Here is a 20569-nt window from a genome sequence, read left to right on the forward strand (position 1 = left end):
TGTCCGTAGAGCTCCGAGACGGGATTGTGTCGAGGCACAGATCTGGTCACTCTGACAGAGCTCTAGAGTTCCTCTGTGGAGATGGGAGAACTTTCCAGAAGGACAAACATATCTGCAGCACTGCACCAATCAGGCCTTCATGGTAGAGTGGCCAGACAGAAGCCACTACTCAGTAAAAGACACGTGACAGCCTGTTTGGAGTTTTCCAAAAGACAACTAAAGGACTCTCAGACCATGAGAAACAAGATTCTCTGGTCTGATGAATCCAAGATTTAACTCTTTGGCCTGAATGTCAAGCATCACGTCTGGAGGAAACCTGGCACCATCCCTACAGTGAAACATGGTGGTGGCAGCATTATGCTGTGGGGATGTTTTTCAGGGGTAGGGACTGGGAGAATAGTCAGGATCGAGGCAAAAATGAACAGAGCAAAGTACAGAGAGATCCTTGATGTAAACCTGCTCCAGAGCACTCAGGACCTCAAACTCGGGCGAAGTTTCATCTTCCAACAGGACAATGACCCAAAGCACAATGCCAAGACAACGCAGGAGTAGATTCGGGCTCTGAATGTCCTTGAGTGGCCCAGCCAGAGCCCGGACTTGAACCCGATTGAGCATCTCTTGAGAGACCTGAAAATAGCTGTGCAGCTACGCTCCCCATCTCAACTGACAGAGCTTGCGAGGATCTGCAGAAAGGAATGGGAGAAACTCCCCAAATACAGGTGTGCCAAGCTTGTAGCGTCAAGAAGACTTGAGGCTATAATCGCTTACAAATGTGCTTCAACAAAGTACTGAGTAAAGGGTCTGAATAATGATGTAATTTTAGCATGTAAATCTTGGTGGAGCAACCGAAGTTAGTTTGCAGGAGCCCGGCCCGCCACAAGTTGTCACTAGTGCAGGATGAGACAAGGACATCCCGACCGGCCAAACCCTCCCCTAACTTGGACGACCCTGGGCTAATTGTGTGCTGCATCATGGGTCTCCCGGTCACAGCTGGTTGTGACACAGCCTGGGATCGAACCAGGGGCAGCAGTGGCGCCTTAGTACTCATTGTTGAATTTGTGATTTCCAACTTGTTGTGTAATGTTTATGTCCAATGGCCGATGAGCACTGATGCGTTTTATCTATATCTTGTCTGCATATGACAAGGATTGAAAAGGATTTGCCAGTAGATTGCTGTAACGGCAGCCTTCCCTCTCTTCACTAAAAGAGGGGGTGAAACAGGGATCGGTCCAACACGCAGCGTAGCCAGTGCTCAACATGTTTAATTAAACAAAAACAGTGAACACTTACAACGAACAAAATAACAAAATGTGGCAAACCAAAACAGTCCTATCTGGTGCAGAATACAAACACAGAGACAGGAAACAACCACCCACAATCCCCAACACAAAACAAGCCACCTATATATGATTCTCAATCAGGGACAACGATTGACAGCTGTCTCTGATTGAGAACCATATTAGGCTGGACACAGAAACAGACTAACTAGACACACAACATAGAATTGCCACCCAGCTCACGTTCTGACCAACACTAAACAAGCAAAACACATAAGAACTCTGGTCAGGACGTTACAATTGCCGACTTTATGCATGACGATGACTGCTTGTCTAGCTTGCTAGCTAAGATTTTGAAAGTATGATGTTGACATGATCAGTCCAATCAAAGCTACGGTAGATATAACATGATTTGACGTCATATTATCTGTGGCCAATGATCTTGAGCCTTCTTGGATGGTCACTTCTAATGTAACTCTATGGCAGCACCCAAGGGGCTTGAATATTCGAGCTCTACCCGTAGGTTTTACGGTGACGTAGTGTCCCCATGAGTGACAGAACACTGAGCCAATCACGGCGCAACAAGAAAACATTACCAACCCCTATGCTCCATATTTTTCGCTGGCTGCCCCATCACCACAGAAAGCACTGAGCTGGGCTGAAACATCTGCATTTTGGAACTGCCTTACTCAAAGAAAGCAAAAAAGAGAACATTTTTGTATGCAGCCTTATTAAAACTCAATGATTTTGAATAATTTTTTACATTGTTTGCAAACTGTAATGTTACATGTATTAATGCCCAAATATGTATATATATTTTTTAGCTAAACTGAATGATGTCACCCATGGGTAAATGTGATATTTACCCATGGGGGGGGGGGGGTTGCAAAAATTTATAAAAAACAGTTTTCGCTGTGTCATTATGGAGTACTGTGTGTAGATTGAAGGGGAAAAAACTATTTAATCAGTTTTAGAATAAGGCTGTAACATAACAAAATGTGGAAAAAGTCATTACAAAAGTCATCAAATTTGCTGTGATGACTCAAATCCATCCTTTAATTTCTCCCCCTACAGTAATGGACACAGTATAATACACTTCAATTACAATCAAATATTGTATTTCTTACACAATGACAAATGGCAACCAGAGTTGAAAACAACAGTTTCGAAATAACTTTGATGACCAAAGTTTTGAAAATCTATTTACTAATTCAAACCTTATTGATTGAAATGCTCAAATATCTGGGAGGCGTTTGGGGATGAACTAAATTGGTTTTAATGGATTTCATGGTGTGACAGTTCCTAGCCAGACTGTGTGACTGTGTGATTGACACACAAGTTGTGAGTGGCTGTAACCTCTGCCTCTGTCATGTTCTTAAGCTGTGCTCCATTGATCGAACATATTCACGCTGCCACATCACATTGCCATAAGACTAGTGATGAACTCAGCATAAACTCTAATCATATCAAACAGCCTTCTATGAAATTCCACCCTCATAGGACCTATACCCATTCAATAGAAGCTATTGTTTACTCTGTGACAGACTGTTTTATTTACGCTATCAGCACAAATATAGGTTGCTACTGTAGGCTTTATTCAGAATAGGAATGAGTCACAAATAATATGTATTCATGTACCTTCAAATCAGCACTGTACAACGAACATTGCAAATAGAGTTTGTACAGTTTCTACACACACACAAAGCAACCACAACATACCCACACTCCTCTCCAGTGTGGGCAACCTCATGACTCCAACGTTCCTCATCAAGCATGGCCACTCCATCTCCATGGAGACACAGAGGGCATGTGTGCGGAAGTTTGGTACTGGACGTGAGAGATGAACGCAATTACAGCTTTTGAGAAGCAATTATATGTGCCATGTTGTGGCAAAGCCCCATAAATAACAGCACATCCACTGGTGCTTGTTCTGTGACGGAGGAATAATAAGGTTGAGAAAATCTGTTGACTGTGTGGAAGGTTGCACGCTCCACGTGGCCTGCTGTGATGTCCAGGACCATTTTGCTCTGTTGTTCCATAAGAAAGAGGGTCAATCTGTTTGACAAAGGCTTAATGATATCAAACATGAGGACCATTTCTATGGGTTTGACACTGAGCTACAATACGGAAGCATGGAGATATAAAAAATAAAACAAGTCTGCTAAGAAGAACATGTTGGGCCTTTTGTCTGGTTTTTGTAAGACATACAGAAAATCGTATAAATGTAAATCTGCCAGCACTGGTGCTTGACTGCGTGAACCCCCCAAGTCCCTATATCCACGAGAGACCGGTGAGGGGTGGGGGGCATATTTAAATCAGAGTTTAGAAATGGTACAAGAAGACAAAGGGATAAATAATAATTTCCTAAATATAGACTGTGCCTGTGATTTCAGTGAGTGCTTGATAGTCTCGTTCGCCCCAGCTAAAGCACTTGATCTGCTGAGAAGGATGCTAAATAAGCAGCTTATGACTCAAGCGCTAGCTAGCTTCCCCGGTCTATGGGGTGGTTGTCAGCGTAAGTAGTTATGCGAGTTAAACATCAAAGCACTCGGACCACGTTTCAATGTGACAACACCACTTCCACCACCATCTAGCCAAAAGCCTAGGAAATTCCTTTAGTGTACGCAATGCCGGGACACAGAGACAGCATAGATGCATGCATGTATGAATATGGTTTGTCCTGTATTTTTCCTGCATGATTGATGGATCAGAGACTTACAATAACAAGAACACGCATGTAAACATGTGAACGTTCGATGTGGTTCTGCCTGCAGACAAGCCAGGCTCCGGCATTCAGTAAGACCTCCCTGAGGATAGACCTTCCCTGGGGTTTTCCCATTAATGTCAGGCATAATTCCCTCCACAACATTCCCAACACATATCCAACCACCTCCCAACCCGCAGGACAACCTCTCGCAGGTGCCACAATGGTCTCAGTATATGCCAGCTGTTCACTCCTTTCGCAACATTCCCAACCTTTTCCAAATGCTCAGACAACCTACCATGGGTAACTTCCAATGTCCCTCTGATGTTTCCGGGGAAAGTGTCAGTTTTTCTCTCCATCCTTCTTGGATCGCCTGTCTGGTGTTTGTGCATTGTTTTTTTCCTCAAGGGATTGTGATCATTTTCTGAATGCAAATGAGGGTGCCTCTTGAAGGTAATAATCACCTGGGTTGCTCTCTTGCTCCGAACACATGAATAAGTAATTAAATGAAATCTAATTTAATTTACTTCATTTACAGAGCAGCTGAATCCAATTCCGCCTGCGTCCTCGGAGGAGGGCACCCGTATGACCCTCAGGTTTTTTAGGACTATTTAAAACATCACACAGAAATTAATATTTATTTTACCTTTATTTAACTTGGCAAGTCAGTTAAGAACAAATTCTTACTTTCAATGACGGCCTAGGAACAGTGGGTTAACTGCCTTGTTCAGGGGCAGAACGACAGATTTTGACCTTGTCAGCTCGGGATTCAATCTTGCAACCTTTGGTTACCAGTCCAACGCTCTAACCACTAGGCTACCTGCATATGTGAAGAAATGTAGGGCATTTTGAATTCATGCCAAGATAAGAAAGGAGAAATCGAGGCGATGGAGCTGAAAGCAGGAAACATAGTGAGGCATGACTCCATGGGGGGGTTTTAGACAAGCAGCTGCCATTCTGCATAATATTTAGATTGCATAGGAAACACAATAAAGGCTCAGGCTTTCCTTGAATTGTTCTTCCTCTACTCTGTATGTCTCTTGCTATTCACTAACAGCCACGCTAGGATTTAAGATCAGCACATATTTTAACTTGAACCAACTCTCAAATATACAGTGTAGACTGACACATCTCAATTACATGTAAACTGGGGACACAGTAAGAAATGTATCTTGATTCATCCAGGTTATTTTCAAGAGATACTTGACCCTTTTAACCAACAACAAACCTCAGGGGTAAGTACAGTAACATAACAAAAGTGTGTAATTGACTATTTGCTGTTCTCAATAAAACACTGAAGACAACTCCTTTAAAAACCTTTTGTAAATCTCTTCCTTGCCCATCCAGTGGATACAGTCTCTGCAAGTCACCTGTGATATCAACCATGACGCCATCTTGGATTAGAGATCCAGGTTCTTGACTTGAAGATGCTCGTCACCACCGCTGACAGGTACACTACACTAGGGGCCGTGTGACACAGATGATAGTTGGCAGTGGTGCCGGGCAAAACAGTTGAACTCTGGGAGCTCGACGTGAGAACAAGACCTTTCCCTCGGCTGTTTCCCCAGATATTTAAAGCCCAGTCAACAGCCAAAAAACACCCTCACCGCTCCTGAATCACACTGGAATCACATGTTGTTTTTACAGTAGAGCAGAGCTGGGGCCAGGGCTGGGAAGTAATGTGGTGTAGCCTGTGGATATCAAAACAGTGGTACAGAGCACAGCAGCAGAGTATTTCAGTCATCTGCATTGTCAGCAGTCCTCTTCTGTCTCCAGAGGTGAACATTGTATTCTGAATATCAATGCATCATGCTTAGTTTAATCTGCTAATATAAAATAAAATCAAATTGTATTTGTCACATGCGCCAAATACAACTTTTGTAGACCTTACAGTGAAATGCTTACTTACAAGCTTTTAACCAACTATGCAGTTAAGGAAAATAAGAGTTAAGAAAAGATTTAATAAATAAACTGAAGTAAAAAAAAGAATAGAGTAATAATAAAATAAAACAACGAGGGTATATACAGGGGGCACCGGTACGAGTCAATGTGAGGAGGTACAGGTTAGTCGAGGTAATTGAGGTAATATTACATGTAGGTAGGGGTAAAGTGACTATGCATAGATAATAAACAGCGAGTAGCATTACTGTGAATGTATTAATAGGAAGGCAACTGATCAGGTGAAGGCGTCAATCAGGACTCAGGAGGCACATATTCGGATGCTTGTTAGAACATAAACATATCTGCATTTGTGATGGAGATAGTTTAATTATTCTAATATTGATCTGTCATCCAACTATCAATGCCTATCCAACCATCTTGCCATCCATGTTTTACCCATATATATCTGTGTCTTTCTGTCCCTAGCATGCAGCCTTCCACACAGTCAACAGCATACACGGAGACCATACACGCACACACTCACTCACACACACACACACACACGCACACACACACACGCACACACTCGCACACACACACACACACACACACACACACACACACACACACACACACACACACACACACACACACACACACACACACACACACACACACACACACACACACGTCGTGAGTCCTAAAGGAATACAACGAACATGCAACATGGCTGCAAGCTTGTCACACCACCAGCATCTTAGTCAAAAGAAGGAACAGAGGGATGTGGTGTGTGTGTCTCTGGGACATGGCGTGTGTGCGTTTCTAATTGGGTGACGACTGACAAGCATCACAATCTCAAATTAAAGACAGGATAGAGGGACAGGTTTGGGGAAGATTATGTTTTCAGCTTCTAAACCACATTAGACCCACGCCCCAATCCTTTTTTCAATAATTCACTGAGCTATAATGAGGGTTGTGGATGTGAGCTGCCTTCCAGAGGAGGGGAAGGGTGATAGTCTGCATTCAAGCCCTGGGCGCCAACCTGGGCATGGTTAATGAAGACCCACAGCCTCTCAGGGTTCTCCTGGCACCATGGAGCTCTGCCTGGAGAAGGAGCCCTGAGCAGAGTCAAGCTGCAATTAAAAAGTCTGTCAGTGGATCTAAAGATGGCTACCACTGTCACTACAGACCAACGTCAACACACACTGTACAGGAAGACAGGGACGGAGGAGACGGAGGGTATGGGAGGAGAACAGAGGGTATGATATATGAGGAAGAGGAAAAAGGGTACTAGTGAGGAGAGAGGTGTAGGAAGAGAAGAAAAGATCAGGAGAGGGTTTGGGGGAGAGGGGTGATTTTCCGAGCTACCTCTTGGCTTCAACCTGTCATCTAGGAACCATAGTGCCCTGGATACACCTCCTGTCAATCCCCAGGGTAAGGCTGCCATTGAGGCATGCAAGGAACCCCCAGTCTCTGACTAGACTACTTATGGGCTCCCAGTCTCTGACTAGACTACCTATGGGCTCCCAGTCTCTGACTAGACTACCTATGGGCTCCTAGTCTCTGACTAGGCTACCTATGGGCTCCCAGTCTCTGACTAGGCTACCTATGGGCTCCCAGTCTCTGACTAGGCTACCTATGGGCTTCCAGTCTCTGACTAGGCTACCTATGGGCTTCCAGTCTCTGACTAGACTACCTATGGGCTACCAGTAAAATAAGAGAAAAGCCTTCAGAAGATCCCCAAAAGCTCAGTAAAGTAACTGTTCACCAAAAATAATAAACAAAATCCAGTTGACATAAATAGTATTTAATTGATAATATACAGAATAGATATACAGCAGTTTTTCTTTGTATTTTCTCTGTCCTAGCAAACATACAGTCAGATGCATCATTAAGGGGAATGTGTAGCGTAATCAGTTATTTTGTAGAAAGGGTGAGGGAGAGAAAAATAAAATGAGACAGAGAGAGAGACGGATGGAGAGTGAGAAAAAAGAGAGAGATTGTGTGCAGGGTCTGCCGAGTGTGGCTCCCCTGACGGCTGTCGGACAGGGTCGGCTCCCCTCCTCATCGCTCCTCCTTCCTCGCCCTCTTCTCCGTCACTCTGTGATGAGTCCAGTCATCGGTCCAGTGTGTGGTCTGTCTAGAGCAGGATATGGTATTTGAGTGCGCGGGGGACCCTGTTGATGACCAGTCTGCCATCGTAGCTGAGAGAGGCAAAGAGCCATGGGTCTGCTGAGGACCATTCTACTGCGTACACACTGTCCTCATGCTCCTCATAGGTAGAGATGATACTGTCCTGCAGGGGCTCCTTGCTCCTAGAACACACATGTACACACCGATTCACACACACAAATTCATGCACACGCGTGCGATCGCACACACAGTGTGAAAAGGGAGTTGAATAGGGAGAGTTTTTATTTTTGAGACAGTAGATCAGCTTTAATACTGCAGACAGATAGTAGTTTCCATCAACGTAATTGTCTGCATCATTTCCAATCCCCCATATACAGCGCATTCGGAAAGTTTTCAGACCCATTCACTTTTGCCACATTTTGTTAAATTACAGCCTTATTCAAAATAGATTAAATATAATTTGTTTTCATCATCCCACACACAATACCCCATAATGACAAAGTGAAAACCTATTTTTTTTTTTTTTTTTTTTTGGTGCAAATTGAGCTCAGGTGCATCCTGTTTCCATTGATCATCCTTGAGATGTTTCTACAACTTGAATTGAGTCCACCTGTGGTCAATTCAATTGATTGGACATGATTTGGAAAGAACACACCTGTCTATATAAGGTCCCACAGTTGACAGTGCATGTCAGAGCAAAAACCAAACACAGGCTTGTGTCAAGGCACAGATCTGGGGAAGGGTCCCAAAAAATGTCTGCAGCATTGAAGGTCCCCAAGAACACAGTGGCTTCCATCATTCATAAATGTAAGAAGTTTGAAACCACCAAGACTCTTTCTAGAGCTGGCCGCCCAGCCAAACTGCGCAATCGGGGGAGAAGGGCCTTGATCGGGGAGGTGACAAAGAACCCAATGGCCACTCTGACAGAGCTCCAGACTTCCTCTGTGGAGATGGGAGAACCTTCCAAAAAGGACAACCATCTCTGCAGCACTCCACCAATCAGGCATTTATGGTAGAGTGGCCAGACAGAAGCCACTCCTCAGTAAAAGGCACATGTCAGCCAGCTTGGCGTTTGCCAAAAAGCACCTAAAGGACTCTCAGACCATGAGAAACAAGATTCTCTGGTCTGATGAAACCAAGAATGAACTCTTAAGCCTGAATGCCAAGCGTCACGTCTGGAGGAAACCTGGCACCATCCCTACGGTAAAGCATGGAGGTGGCAGCATCATGCTGTGGGGATGTTTTTTAGCAGCAGGGACTGTGAAACTAGTCAGGATCGAGGGGAAGATGAATGGAGCAAAGTACAGAGAGATCCTTGATGAAAACCTGCTGCAGAGTGCTCAGGACCACAGCCTGGGGTGAAGTTTCACCTTCCAACAGGGCAACGACCCTAACCACACAGACAAGACAACGCAGGAGTGGCTTCGGGACAAGTCTCTGAATGTCCTTGAGCGGCTCAGCCAGAGCCTGGACTTGAACCTGATCGAACATCCCTGGAAAGACCTGAAAATAGCTGTGCAGTGACGCTCCGCATTCAACCTGACAGAGCTTGAGAGGATCTGCAGAGAAGAATGGGAGAAACTCCCCAAATACAGGTGTGCCAAGCTTGTAGTGTCATACTCAATTCCTCGCAGGGAACAGCCTTCTCAGAACAAGAATAGACTGACGAATTTCAGTAGAAAGGTCTTTGTTTCTGGACATTTTGAGCCTGTAATCGAACCCACAAATGGTGATGCTCCAGATACTCAACTAGTCTAAAGAAGGCCAATTGTATTGCTTCTTTAAACAGGACAACAGTTTTCAGCTATGCTAACATAATTGCAAAAGGGTTTGCTAATGATCAATTAGCCTTTTAAAATGACAAACTTGGATTAGCTTACACAACATTCCGTTGAAACACAGGAGTGATGGTTGCTGATTCCATAAAAAATCAGCCGTTTCCAGCTACAATAGTCATTTACAACATTAACAATGTCTACACTGTATTTCTGATCAATTTGATGTTATTTTAATGGACAAAAAATGTGCTTTTCTTTCAAAAACAAGGACATTTCTAAGTGAACCCAAACTTTTGAACGGTAGTGTATTTTTATATATTTTCTTTTATTATTATCCCCTAACCCAACCACCCCTCCTCTAATTGGAGTAAACTAATGTACAACAAGGCTTCTACACCCAGCATATACACACAGTTGAAGTCGGAAGTTTACATACATCTTAGCCAAATACATTCAAACTCAGTTTTTCACAATTACTGACATTGAATCCTAGTACAAATTCTCTGTCTTCGGTCTGTTAGGATCACCATTTTATTTTAAGAATGTGAAATGTCAGAATAATAGTGGAGAGAATTATTTCTTTCAGATTTTATTATTTCATCACATTCCCAGTGGGTCAGAAGTTTACATACACTCAATTAGTATTTGGTAGCATTGCCTTTAAATTGTTTAACTTGAGTCAAACGTTTCAGGTAGCCTCCTCAAGCTTCCCACAATAAGTTGGGTGAATTTTGGCCATTTCCTCCTGACAGAGCTGGTGTAACTGAGTCAGGTTTGTAGGCTTCCTTACTCGCACACGCTTTTTCAGTTCTGCCCACAAATTTTCTATAGGATTGAGGTCAGGGCTTTGTGATGGCCACTGCAATACCTTGACTTTGTTGTCCTTAAGCCATTTTGCCATAACTTTTGAAGTATGCTTGGGGTCGTTGTCCATTTGGAAGACCTATTTGTGACCAAGCACCCCCACAACATTATGCTGCCACCCCGTGCTTCACGGTTGGGATGGTGTTCTTCAGCTTGCAAGCCTCACCCTTTTTCCTCCAAACATAACAATGGTCATTATGGCCAAACAATTCTAATTTTGTTTCATCAGACCAGAGGACATTTCTCCAAAAAGTATGTTCTTTGTCCCCATGTGCAGTTGAAAAATGTAGTCTGGCTTTTTTTGTGGCGGTTTTGGAGCAGTGGCTTCTTTATTGCTGAGCGGCCGTTCAGATTATGTCGATATAGAACTCGTTTTACTGTGGATATAGATACTTTTGTACCTGTTTCCTCCAGAATCTTCACAATGTCCTTTGCTGTTGTTCTGGGACTGATTTGCACTTTTCGCACCAAAGTACGTTCATCACTAGGAGACAGAGCGCGTCTCCTTTCTGAACGGAATGATGGCTGCATGGTCCAATGGTGTTTATACTTGCGTACTATTGTTTGTACAGATGAACGTGTTACCTTCAGGCGTTTGGAAGTTGCTCCCAAGGATGAACCAGACTTGTGGAGGTCTACAATTGATTTTCTGAGGTCTTGGCTGATTTATTTTGATTTTCCCATGATGTCAAGCGAAGAGGCACTGAGTTTGAAGGTAGGCCTTGAAATACATCCACAGGTACACATCCAACTGACTCAAAGTATGTCAATTAGCCTATCAGAAGCTTCTAAAGCCATGACATAATTTTCTGGAATTTTCCAAGCTGTTTAAAGGCAGTCAACTTAGTGTATGTAAACTTCTGACCCACTGGAATTGTAATACAGTGAATAATAAGTGAAATAATCTGTCTGTAAACAGTTGTTGGAAAAATTACTCCGGTCATGCACAAAGTAGATGTCCTGACCGACTTGCCAAAACTATAGTTTGTTAACAAAAAATTTGTGGAGTGGTTGAAAAACAAGTTTTAATGACTCCAACCTAAGTGTATGTAAATGTCTGACTTCAACTGTAGTATACACATTTTACGGACTCGATATATTTGATATTAGTTATCTTGTTGTTTTAAGTCAACCCTTCAGCTCCACTAAACCCCTTCCCTTCTATCTCTGGACACCATCCAATTTTGATTTCTATTTGGACAAGGCTACCGACACAAACACACACACACACACAAAAGGTCTAGTTACATTACTCATAACCTCCACTCATAGTCTCTATGTTTCTGTTCAAGGCCTGGTTGTGATAACACCAGGTACAGTACTCCTCTACCCTGGCTTCCTTTACACACAATAGGCTATTTATTGCACTCTCAGAAAAAAAGGGTATGGTTTGGCTACAGTATTGTTCCCTGGGGTAGAAAACTTCTAAATACACAATGTACCTTCAGAGGTGGACAGAAGGATCTCACATGATACTGTTCGGTACCTTTCAGGGTACATGTGTGGATAGAATGGTACATTATTTTTGTACTCAATATTTTAAATATGAAGGTACAATCATTGGAGGTGTGGCTTAGTGGGGGTGTGGCTTTTAGTTAGTTCTTTTTGGCCACCTGGGAGTGGAAGTGTTGGACCAATTTAAGTGGTCTATGGCAGTATTAATTAAAGTTTGAGCATGTCCGCTGCCAGTTCTGGAGTCTTTATAAAGACTTGCATAAGAGTATATGACAATAAAGAGCTGTAATTAATACTGCAGCGAGCTTAATGTAACACTGGGGAACCTAGTCAAGAGGTTGGCGTAATGGTTAAGGTGTTTGACAGTCTCTGGACACTGGTTACAGTCCCAGTCAGGGCTACTGAAATTGCTACACTGGTGTCAGAAGTGAGATGGTGAAGAGGTGTGTACAAGTGAGGGCTTTATATTGAGAAAAGGAAAACATTTTGCCACTTAAAATGAACAAACGGTGGTACCCTAAAAAGGTAAACAAACTTCAAGAGGACAATGATGCACTTCTAACTAATGGTACAATGGACGTAACTACTACAGTGACCAGCGTTTGTACCCCTTTAAGTACAATTTGGTTACTTTTTTTCTGAGAGAGTGCATGCTATTCACAACGTGTAGTGAGTTATTTGGCACAGAAATGGAACCATCACAAAATAGGGCATGGCACAGAATAGGTGAAGTTCAAGACCAGAGAACTAGGATCAGAGCACGAACTCTAGATTGCATTGATAAAATAATCATAATGATTAGTAACTGTTGCATTGAAAATCCGATGAAAGATTATGACAGTGGACAGTTATGGTTGAGATTGGTCCAGTATGGCTATAAGGGGGGACAAGTCTGGACAAATATGTCAGAAAGTGGACAGTGTTGACAGCCATGACTAAGTGGACAGATATGGCATAGAGGTTTTGACTTAGTGTCCATACTTCTCATCCTGGTGGTTGTCCTCTCCGTCGCTGAGGTCATCGTCGTCCACCAGGTGACCGAAGGGCTCGGAGGAGATGGACACCATGTTGGACAGAATCACCCTGCTGTCACTGCTGCCGGTCAGCACCAGCTGATCATGAGAGTGGTTGTAGCGAACGCTCCACACCCTGGGTGGTGGGCACACACACACACACACACACACACACACACACACACACACACACACACACACACACACACACACACACACACACACACACACACACACACACACACACACACACACACACACACACACACACAAAGAGAATCAGTGAATGGGTGTTTTTAATCCATCTATATATCCTCTCTTTCCTTTTGTCTCCTCAGTCCATGTACGTGTGTGGTAATTGAGATGGATCTGGGCTTTGTTTCCCTGCTGCTTAGTTTGTACTGCCGTGAGGTGTTGTGTAATTATGGTTAGCTAATAAAGGTAATCATTCTGTAAACTCCTAAGCCGTCTCTCTCCTGCACTCTATTTTCCTTATTTCACTTGCTGTCCTTCCCTCCCAATCACTATATCCTCTCTCTCTATCTCTGTCTCTCTCTCTCAAAGCCTAGGGCAGAGCTCAGTGGTGGAGCTCCTCATAGAGAGGGATTGAAGGATAACTGGGCTGTTGACATCAAATCTGGCTCAGCGCACCCTTTCCCTGCGTTCGGCTAATCTTCTTCCCTCCTGAAAAATAGTTCCTAATACCCAGAGCCATGAGGCCCTCGGAGCACTGCTCAGAAATCACACACTGTAGCATACTATCAGAATGGGATCACATCTACACTGGATACATTTGGCCAGTCTACTGTATGTATGTATGTATGTATGTATGTATGTATGTATGTATGTATGTATGTATGTATGTATGTATGTGTGCATGTATGTGTGCATGTGTGTGTGTGCATGTGTGTGTGTGGTTTGGGGGAGTGAGAGGGGTTGTATGGTGGATGTGTGTTTGTGTGTGTGTACAGTAATGCAATGTACTTAATCTCAGAATGTATGTTAGTAGCAGCAACAAACTTCTCCACAGTCATTACCTATTCAGCTCACACCACAGAGAGAAAGAGAGACAGAGCGTGTCTCTACACACACACACACACACACACACACAGGTCTAAATACTGCAGTGCACTGTGTTCAGCTACTTACATAGCCCTGAGCACTGCAGCTCATCACAGAATAGCTACAGTAACCCACACCTGAACACGGCAGTGCAATGTACTTAACCATCACCGAATGTATGTTTGTAGCAGCAACAAACTTCTCTTCATACAGTGACACACACATTGTGACAGGGTCAGTATAAAATAAGCTAAAAGCACACATATATCAGCGGAATATGACTGTTTTGCAAACTGATGCTAATTGGTAGGAATGTTGTTCATGTTCTCAAATCAAATTCATACACGTGGTTAGCAGATGTTAATGCGAGTGTAGCGAAATGCTTGTGCTTCTAGTTCCAACCTAACAATTTCACAAAACTACCTTATACACACAAGTGTAAAGGAATGAATAAGAATATGTACATAAAAATATATGAATGAGTGATGCCCGAACGGCAAGGTAAGATGCAGTAGATGGTATAGAGTACAGTATATACATATGAGATGAGTAATGTAGGGTATGTAAACATTATATAAAGTGGCATTGTTTAAAGTGGCTAGTGATACCTTTATTACATAAATTATAAAAGTGGCTAGAGTTGAGTCAGTATGTTGGCAGCAGCCACTCAATGTTAGTGATGGCTGTTTAACAGTCTGATGGCCTTGAGATAGAAGCTGTTTTTCAGTCTCTCGGTCCCCGCTTTGATGCACCTGTACTGACCTCGCCTTCTGGATGATAGCGGGGTGAACAGGCAGTGGCTCGGGTGGTTGTTGTCCTTGATGATCTTTTTGGCCTTCCTGTGACATCGGGTGGTGTAGGTGTCCTGGAGGGCAGGTGGTTTGCCCCCGGTGAAGCGTTGTGCAGACCTCACTACCCTCTGGAGAGCCTTACGGTTATGGGCAGAGCAGTTGCCGTACCAGGCGGTGATACAGCCCGACACGATGATCTCGATTGTGCATCTGTAAAAGTTTGTGAGTGTTTTTGGTGACAAGCCGAATTTCTTCAGCCTCCTGAGGTTGAAGAAGCGCTGCTGCGCCTTCTTCACCACGCTGTCTGTGTGGGTGGACCAACTCAGTTTGTCCGTGATGTGTACGCAAAGGAATTTAAAACTTTCCAACCTCTCAACTACTGTCCCGTCAATGTGGATAGGGGGCTGTTCCCTCTGCTGTTTCCTGAAGTTCACGATCATCTCCTTTGTTTTGTTGACATTGAGTGTGAGGTTATTTTCCTGACACCACACACTGAGGGCCCTCACCTCCTTCCTGTAGGCCGCCTCGTCGTTGTTGGTAATCAAACCTACCACTGTAGTGTCGTCTGCAAACTTGACGATTGAGTTGGAGGCGTGCATGGCCATGCAGTCGTGGGTGAACAGGGAGTACAGGAGAGGGCTGAGAACGCACCCTTGTGGGGCCCCAGTGTTGAGGGTCAGCGGGGTGGAGATGTTGTTACCTACCCTCACCACCTGGGGGCGGCCCGTCAGGAAGTCCAGGACCCAGTTGCACAGGGCGGGGTCGAGACCCAGGGTCTCGAGCTTAATGACGAGTTTGGAGGTTACTATGGTGTAAAATGCTGAGCTGTAGTCGAACAGTGTGCAGTGTGATTGCGATTGCGTTGTCTGTGGACCTATTGGGGCGGTAAGCAAATTGGAGTGGGTCTAGGGTGGAGGTGATATGGTCCTTGACTAGTCTCTACTCTACTTTGTCTCTATACTGACGCTTAGCTTGTTTGATTGCCTTGCGGAGGGAATAGCTACACTGTTTGTATTCGGTCATGTTTCCGGTCACCTTGCCCTGATTAAAAGCAGTGGTTTGCACTTTCAGTTTTGCTGATCAATCCACGGTTTCTGGTTGGGGAATGTTTTAAAAGACGCTGTGGGTACAACATCACCGATGCACTTGCTAATAAACTCGCCCACCAAATCAGCGTATTCATCAATGTTGTTGTTCGACGCTATGCGGAACATATGCCACGTGATCGAAGCAATCTTGTAGCACGGAATCCGATTGGTCGGACCAGCGTTGAACAGACCTGAGCGCGGGTGCTTCCTGTTTTAGTTTCTGTCTATAGGCTGGGAGCAACAAAATGGAGTCATGGTCAGCTTTTTCGAAAGGAGGGCGGGGGAGGGCCTTATATGCGTCGCAGAAGTTAGAATAACAATGATCCAGGGTTTTGCCAGCCCCGGGTTGCGCAATCGATATGCTGATAAAATTTAGGAAGCCTTGTTTTCAGATTAGCCTGTTTAAAATCCCCAACTACAATAAATGCAGCCTCAGGATATGTGGTTTCCAGTTTACATAGAGACGAATGAAGTTCTTTCAGGGCCGTCGATGTGTCTAGTTGGGGGGGATTATACACGACTGTGATTATGATCGAAGAGAATTCTCTTGTAGATAATGCGGTCGGTATTTGATTGTGAGGAATTCTAAGTCAGGTAAACAAAATGACTTGAGTTCCTGTATGTTGTTATGATCACACCACGTCTCGTTAATCATAAGGCATACCACCCCGCCCTTCTTCTTACCAGAGAGATGCTTGTTTCTGTTGGCGCGATGCGTGAAGAAACCAGGTGGCAGGACCGACTCCGATAGCGTGTCCCGAGTGAGCCATGTTTCCATGAAACAAAGAACGTTACAATCTCTGATGTCTCTCTGGAAGGCAACCCTTGCTCGAATTTCGTCTACCTTGTTGTCAAGAGACTGGACATTGGCGAGTAGTATGCTCAGGAGCGGTGCGCGATGTGCCCGTCTACTGAGCCTGACCAGAAGACAGCTTCGTCTGCCCCTTCACCGTTGTTTTGGGTCGCCGGCTGGGATCCGATCCATTGTCCTGGGTGGTGGGCCAAACAGAGGATCCGCTTTGGTCGTAATGTTGGTGAGTTGACGTTTCTTTTATCCAATAGTTCCTCCTGACTGCATGTAATAAAACCTAAGATTTCCTGGGGTAACAATGTAAGAAATAACACATAAAAAAACAAAACACTGCATAGTTTCCTAGGAACGCGAAGCGAGGCGGCCATCTCTGTCGGCGCCGGAAGTATAGCTGTTCTGTTGGTTGTGCAAAGATGGTTTGAGGCTATAAGTACAATGGTACCTTTGAAGTCGGAAGTTTACATACACTTAGGTTGGAGTCATTAAAACTCGTTTTTCAACCACTCCAAAAATTTCTTGTTAACAAACTAGTTTTGGTAAGTCGGTTGGGACATCTACTTTGTGCATGACCGGAGTAATTTGTTCAACACTTGTTTACAGACAGATTCTTTCACTGTATCACAATTCCGGTGGGTCAGAAGTTTACATACACTAAGTTGACTGCCTTTAAACAGCTTGGAAAATTCCAGAAAATTATGTCATGGCTTTAGAAGCTTCTGATTGACATAATTTGAGTCAATTGGAGGTGTACCTGTGGATGTATTTCAAGGCCTACCTTCAAACTCAGTGCCTCTTTCATGGAAAAATCAAAAGAAATCAGCCAAGACCTGGTTCATCCTTGGGAGCAATTTCCAAACTCCTGAAGGTACCACGTTCATCTGTACAAACAATAGTACGCAAGTATAAACACCATGGGATCACGCAGCCGTCATACCGCTCAGGAAGGAGACGCGTTCTGTATCCTAGAGATGAACGTATTCTGGTGCGAAAAGTGCAAATCAATCCCACAACAACCGCAAAGGACCCTGTGAAGATTCTGGAGGAAACAGGTACAAAAGTATCTTTATCCACAGTAAAACGAGTCCTATATCGACATAACATGAAAGTCCGCTCAGCAAGGAAGAAGCCACTGCTCCAAAAACTCCATTAAAAAAAGCCAGACTACGGTTTGCAACTGCACATGGGGACAAAGAGCATACTTTTTGGGGAAATGTCCTCTGGTCTGATGAAAAAAAATAGAACTATTTGGCCATAATGACCATCGTTATGTTTGGAGGAAAAAGGGGGAGGCTTGCAAGCTGAAGAACACCATCCCAACCGTGAAGCACGGGGTGGCAGCATAATGTTGTGGGGGTGCTTTGCTGTAGGAGAGACTGGTGACTTCACAAAATAGATGGCAACATGAGGAAGGAAAATTATGTGGATATATTGAAGCAACATCTCAAGACATCAGTCAGTAAGTTAAAGCTTGGTTGCAAATGGGTCTTCCAAATGGACAACGACCCCAAGCATACTTCAAAAGTTATGGCAAAATGGCTTAAGGACAACAAAGTCAAGGTATTGCAGTGGCCATCACAAAGCCCTGACCTCAATCCTATAGAAAATTTGTGGGCAGAACTGAAAAAGCGTGTGCGAGTAAGGAAGCCTACAAACCTGACTCAGTTACACCAGCTCTGTCAGGAGGAAATGGCCAAAATTCACCCAACTTATTGTGGGAAGCTTGAGGAGGCTACCTGAAACGTTTGACTCAAGTTAAACAATTTAAAGGCAATGCTACCAAATACTAATTGAGTGTATGTAAACTTCTGACCCACTGGGAATGTGATGAAATAATAAAATCTGAAAGAAATAATTCTCTCCACTATTATTCTGACATTTCACATTCTTAAAAGAAAGTGGTGATCCTAACTGACCTAAGACAGGGAATTTTTACTATTTTATTAAATGTTATTTTATTTTATTAAATGTCAGGAATTGTGAAAAACTGAGTTTAAATGTATTTGGCTAAGGTGTATGTAAACTTCCGACTTCAACTGTATATCTGCTATGTGTGTGTGTGTGTGTGTGTGTGTGTTTGTGCGTGCATGTCCTGTGTGTGTGTACAGTGTGACAGGTGCCCACCAGTGAGAGTGCTCCTCCAGGCTCTTGACTGGCTCGTTGATGTTTCTCACGTCCCAAAATTTGACCTTGCAGTCGTCCCCACAGCTGGCCAGGTAGTACTGTTTGTTGGGATTGAAGTCAAGGTCTCGAACCAGCTGCCCATGAGCATTCTCTATACAGTAGATCTGACTGGAAAAGAGAGTGAACGGGATGAGGGGGGAGGAGAGGGGGAATGAGAGAGAGAGAGAGAAAAGAGGGTGAGGAGAAGGGTGAGAAAAAGAGGGGAATGATGTGAGAGAGAGAAAGAGAGAGTGAACGCCACAGCAACCCTGATGACATAAATCATGGAGAGAAGCCTGTAGTGGTACTATACACTAGGTGAAGGCCAGACCGTATTTCCTGTCCTATAAAAGCCTGACGTGTAATAAAGCCAGGAGTCACAACCACACACAGCCTTGGCTTCCTGATCCTGCTCATCCCGGCTGGGGAGAGGTCAGTGTTAAGGCACGAGGAAAGAAATGAGAGAGCAAAGAAGAGAGGAGAGACTTTTCCGCTTCAGATTATGTTCATGTTGTAAACCTACTCTTTTCTCTACTCCTCCACAGGACCCTGTACCCTTCCTCTCATCTCCTCTTCTGTCCTCTCCTCCCCTTCCCCAGTCCTTCCTACCTCTTATCCGCTTTTCCCCCACTCCACCCCTCCGATCATCTTTCCTCCCTCTCCTGCTGTGATGACTGAAGAGGAACCAGGGCGGTCTATTGAACAGCGTTAGACCCAGTGTTCTCTGCTCCCCTCTCTCCTCCACCAGACACCATCTACCCTGCTGATCTCATTATACAAATAACATGCTAATTAAAAATCTCATTAAAAAGGGAGGGAAAATAAAATATCCTGAGGGATCCAATGAGATCAGGATGACGGTTTGTATGGCTCTATGACTATATGGTTTGTAAGGTTCTGCCACTGGACCTCAGCAAACTGGATGAGACCAGACTGGGACTTCACAGAGGGCCCAGACACTGGCAGCAGCTCCTTCCTCTAACCAAACAAAATTACAACACTCTTTAATCTTGTGACTTTAAAATGTTTTGAGTGTGTGGAGTCACTTTGCTGTCGAGTGCACAATCTGCTCACCATTGACTGCCTCGGCATGACCTCTGGCCAGGGGTTTGACAGTGTGTGTGTGTGCTGTGTCGTAAACTCTGTCCTCCATGGAATAGGACGCGCGGGGGAAATGGAGCAGGAAATTGGGTTAGTTTCGGTGCTTCCAGAATGCTTCTGAGCACCCCACTTCACTCCCTCCACTCGGCAAATATGAAATGGGGATCCTGAGCAAAGCCTGGCTGGAACCCTCCTCACAAAGTATTAAGGATTATATGCCTTCCTAGCCTAAGCCTGCGGACACAGTGAAACCAAATCGAAACTCATCCTCCTTTACGTCAGTGAGGGCCAGAACAATCTACCCCACACACACACACACACACACACACACACACACACACACACACACACACACACACACACACACACACACACACACACACACACACACACACACACACACACACACACACACAGTTAAGGGGTTACCATGAATTTGACAGTAATTTAC

The 20569-nt window shown here is 44.2% G+C and overlaps 1 protein-coding gene across 3 annotated transcripts in view; it reads right to left on the reverse strand.

Annotated features, from left to right (window-relative positions):
• Window positions 1-7653: 7653 nt before the first annotated feature.
• Window positions 7654-20569, reverse strand: part of LOC129812680 (EARP-interacting protein homolog) — an 82693-nt gene continuing 69777 nt past the window's right edge. For all 3 annotated transcript variants that reach the window (XM_055864450.1, XM_055864449.1, XM_055864451.1), the window contains 3 exons: window positions 18979-19146; window positions 13074-13241; window positions 7654-8177 (listed from right to left, as the gene is read on the reverse strand). In XM_055864450.1, the coding sequence (XP_055720425.1) occupies window positions 8003-8177; window positions 13074-13241; window positions 18979-19146 (511 nt within the window). In that variant the 3' untranslated portion in view covers window positions 7654-8002. The remainder of the gene's footprint in view (window positions 8178-13073; window positions 13242-18978; window positions 19147-20569) is intronic.

The sequence above is a fragment of the Salvelinus fontinalis genome, chromosome 16 (genome assembly GCF_029448725.1).
Source record: "Salvelinus fontinalis isolate EN_2023a chromosome 16, ASM2944872v1, whole genome shotgun sequence".
Taxonomy (NCBI): domain Eukaryota; kingdom Metazoa; phylum Chordata; class Actinopteri; order Salmoniformes; family Salmonidae; genus Salvelinus; species Salvelinus fontinalis.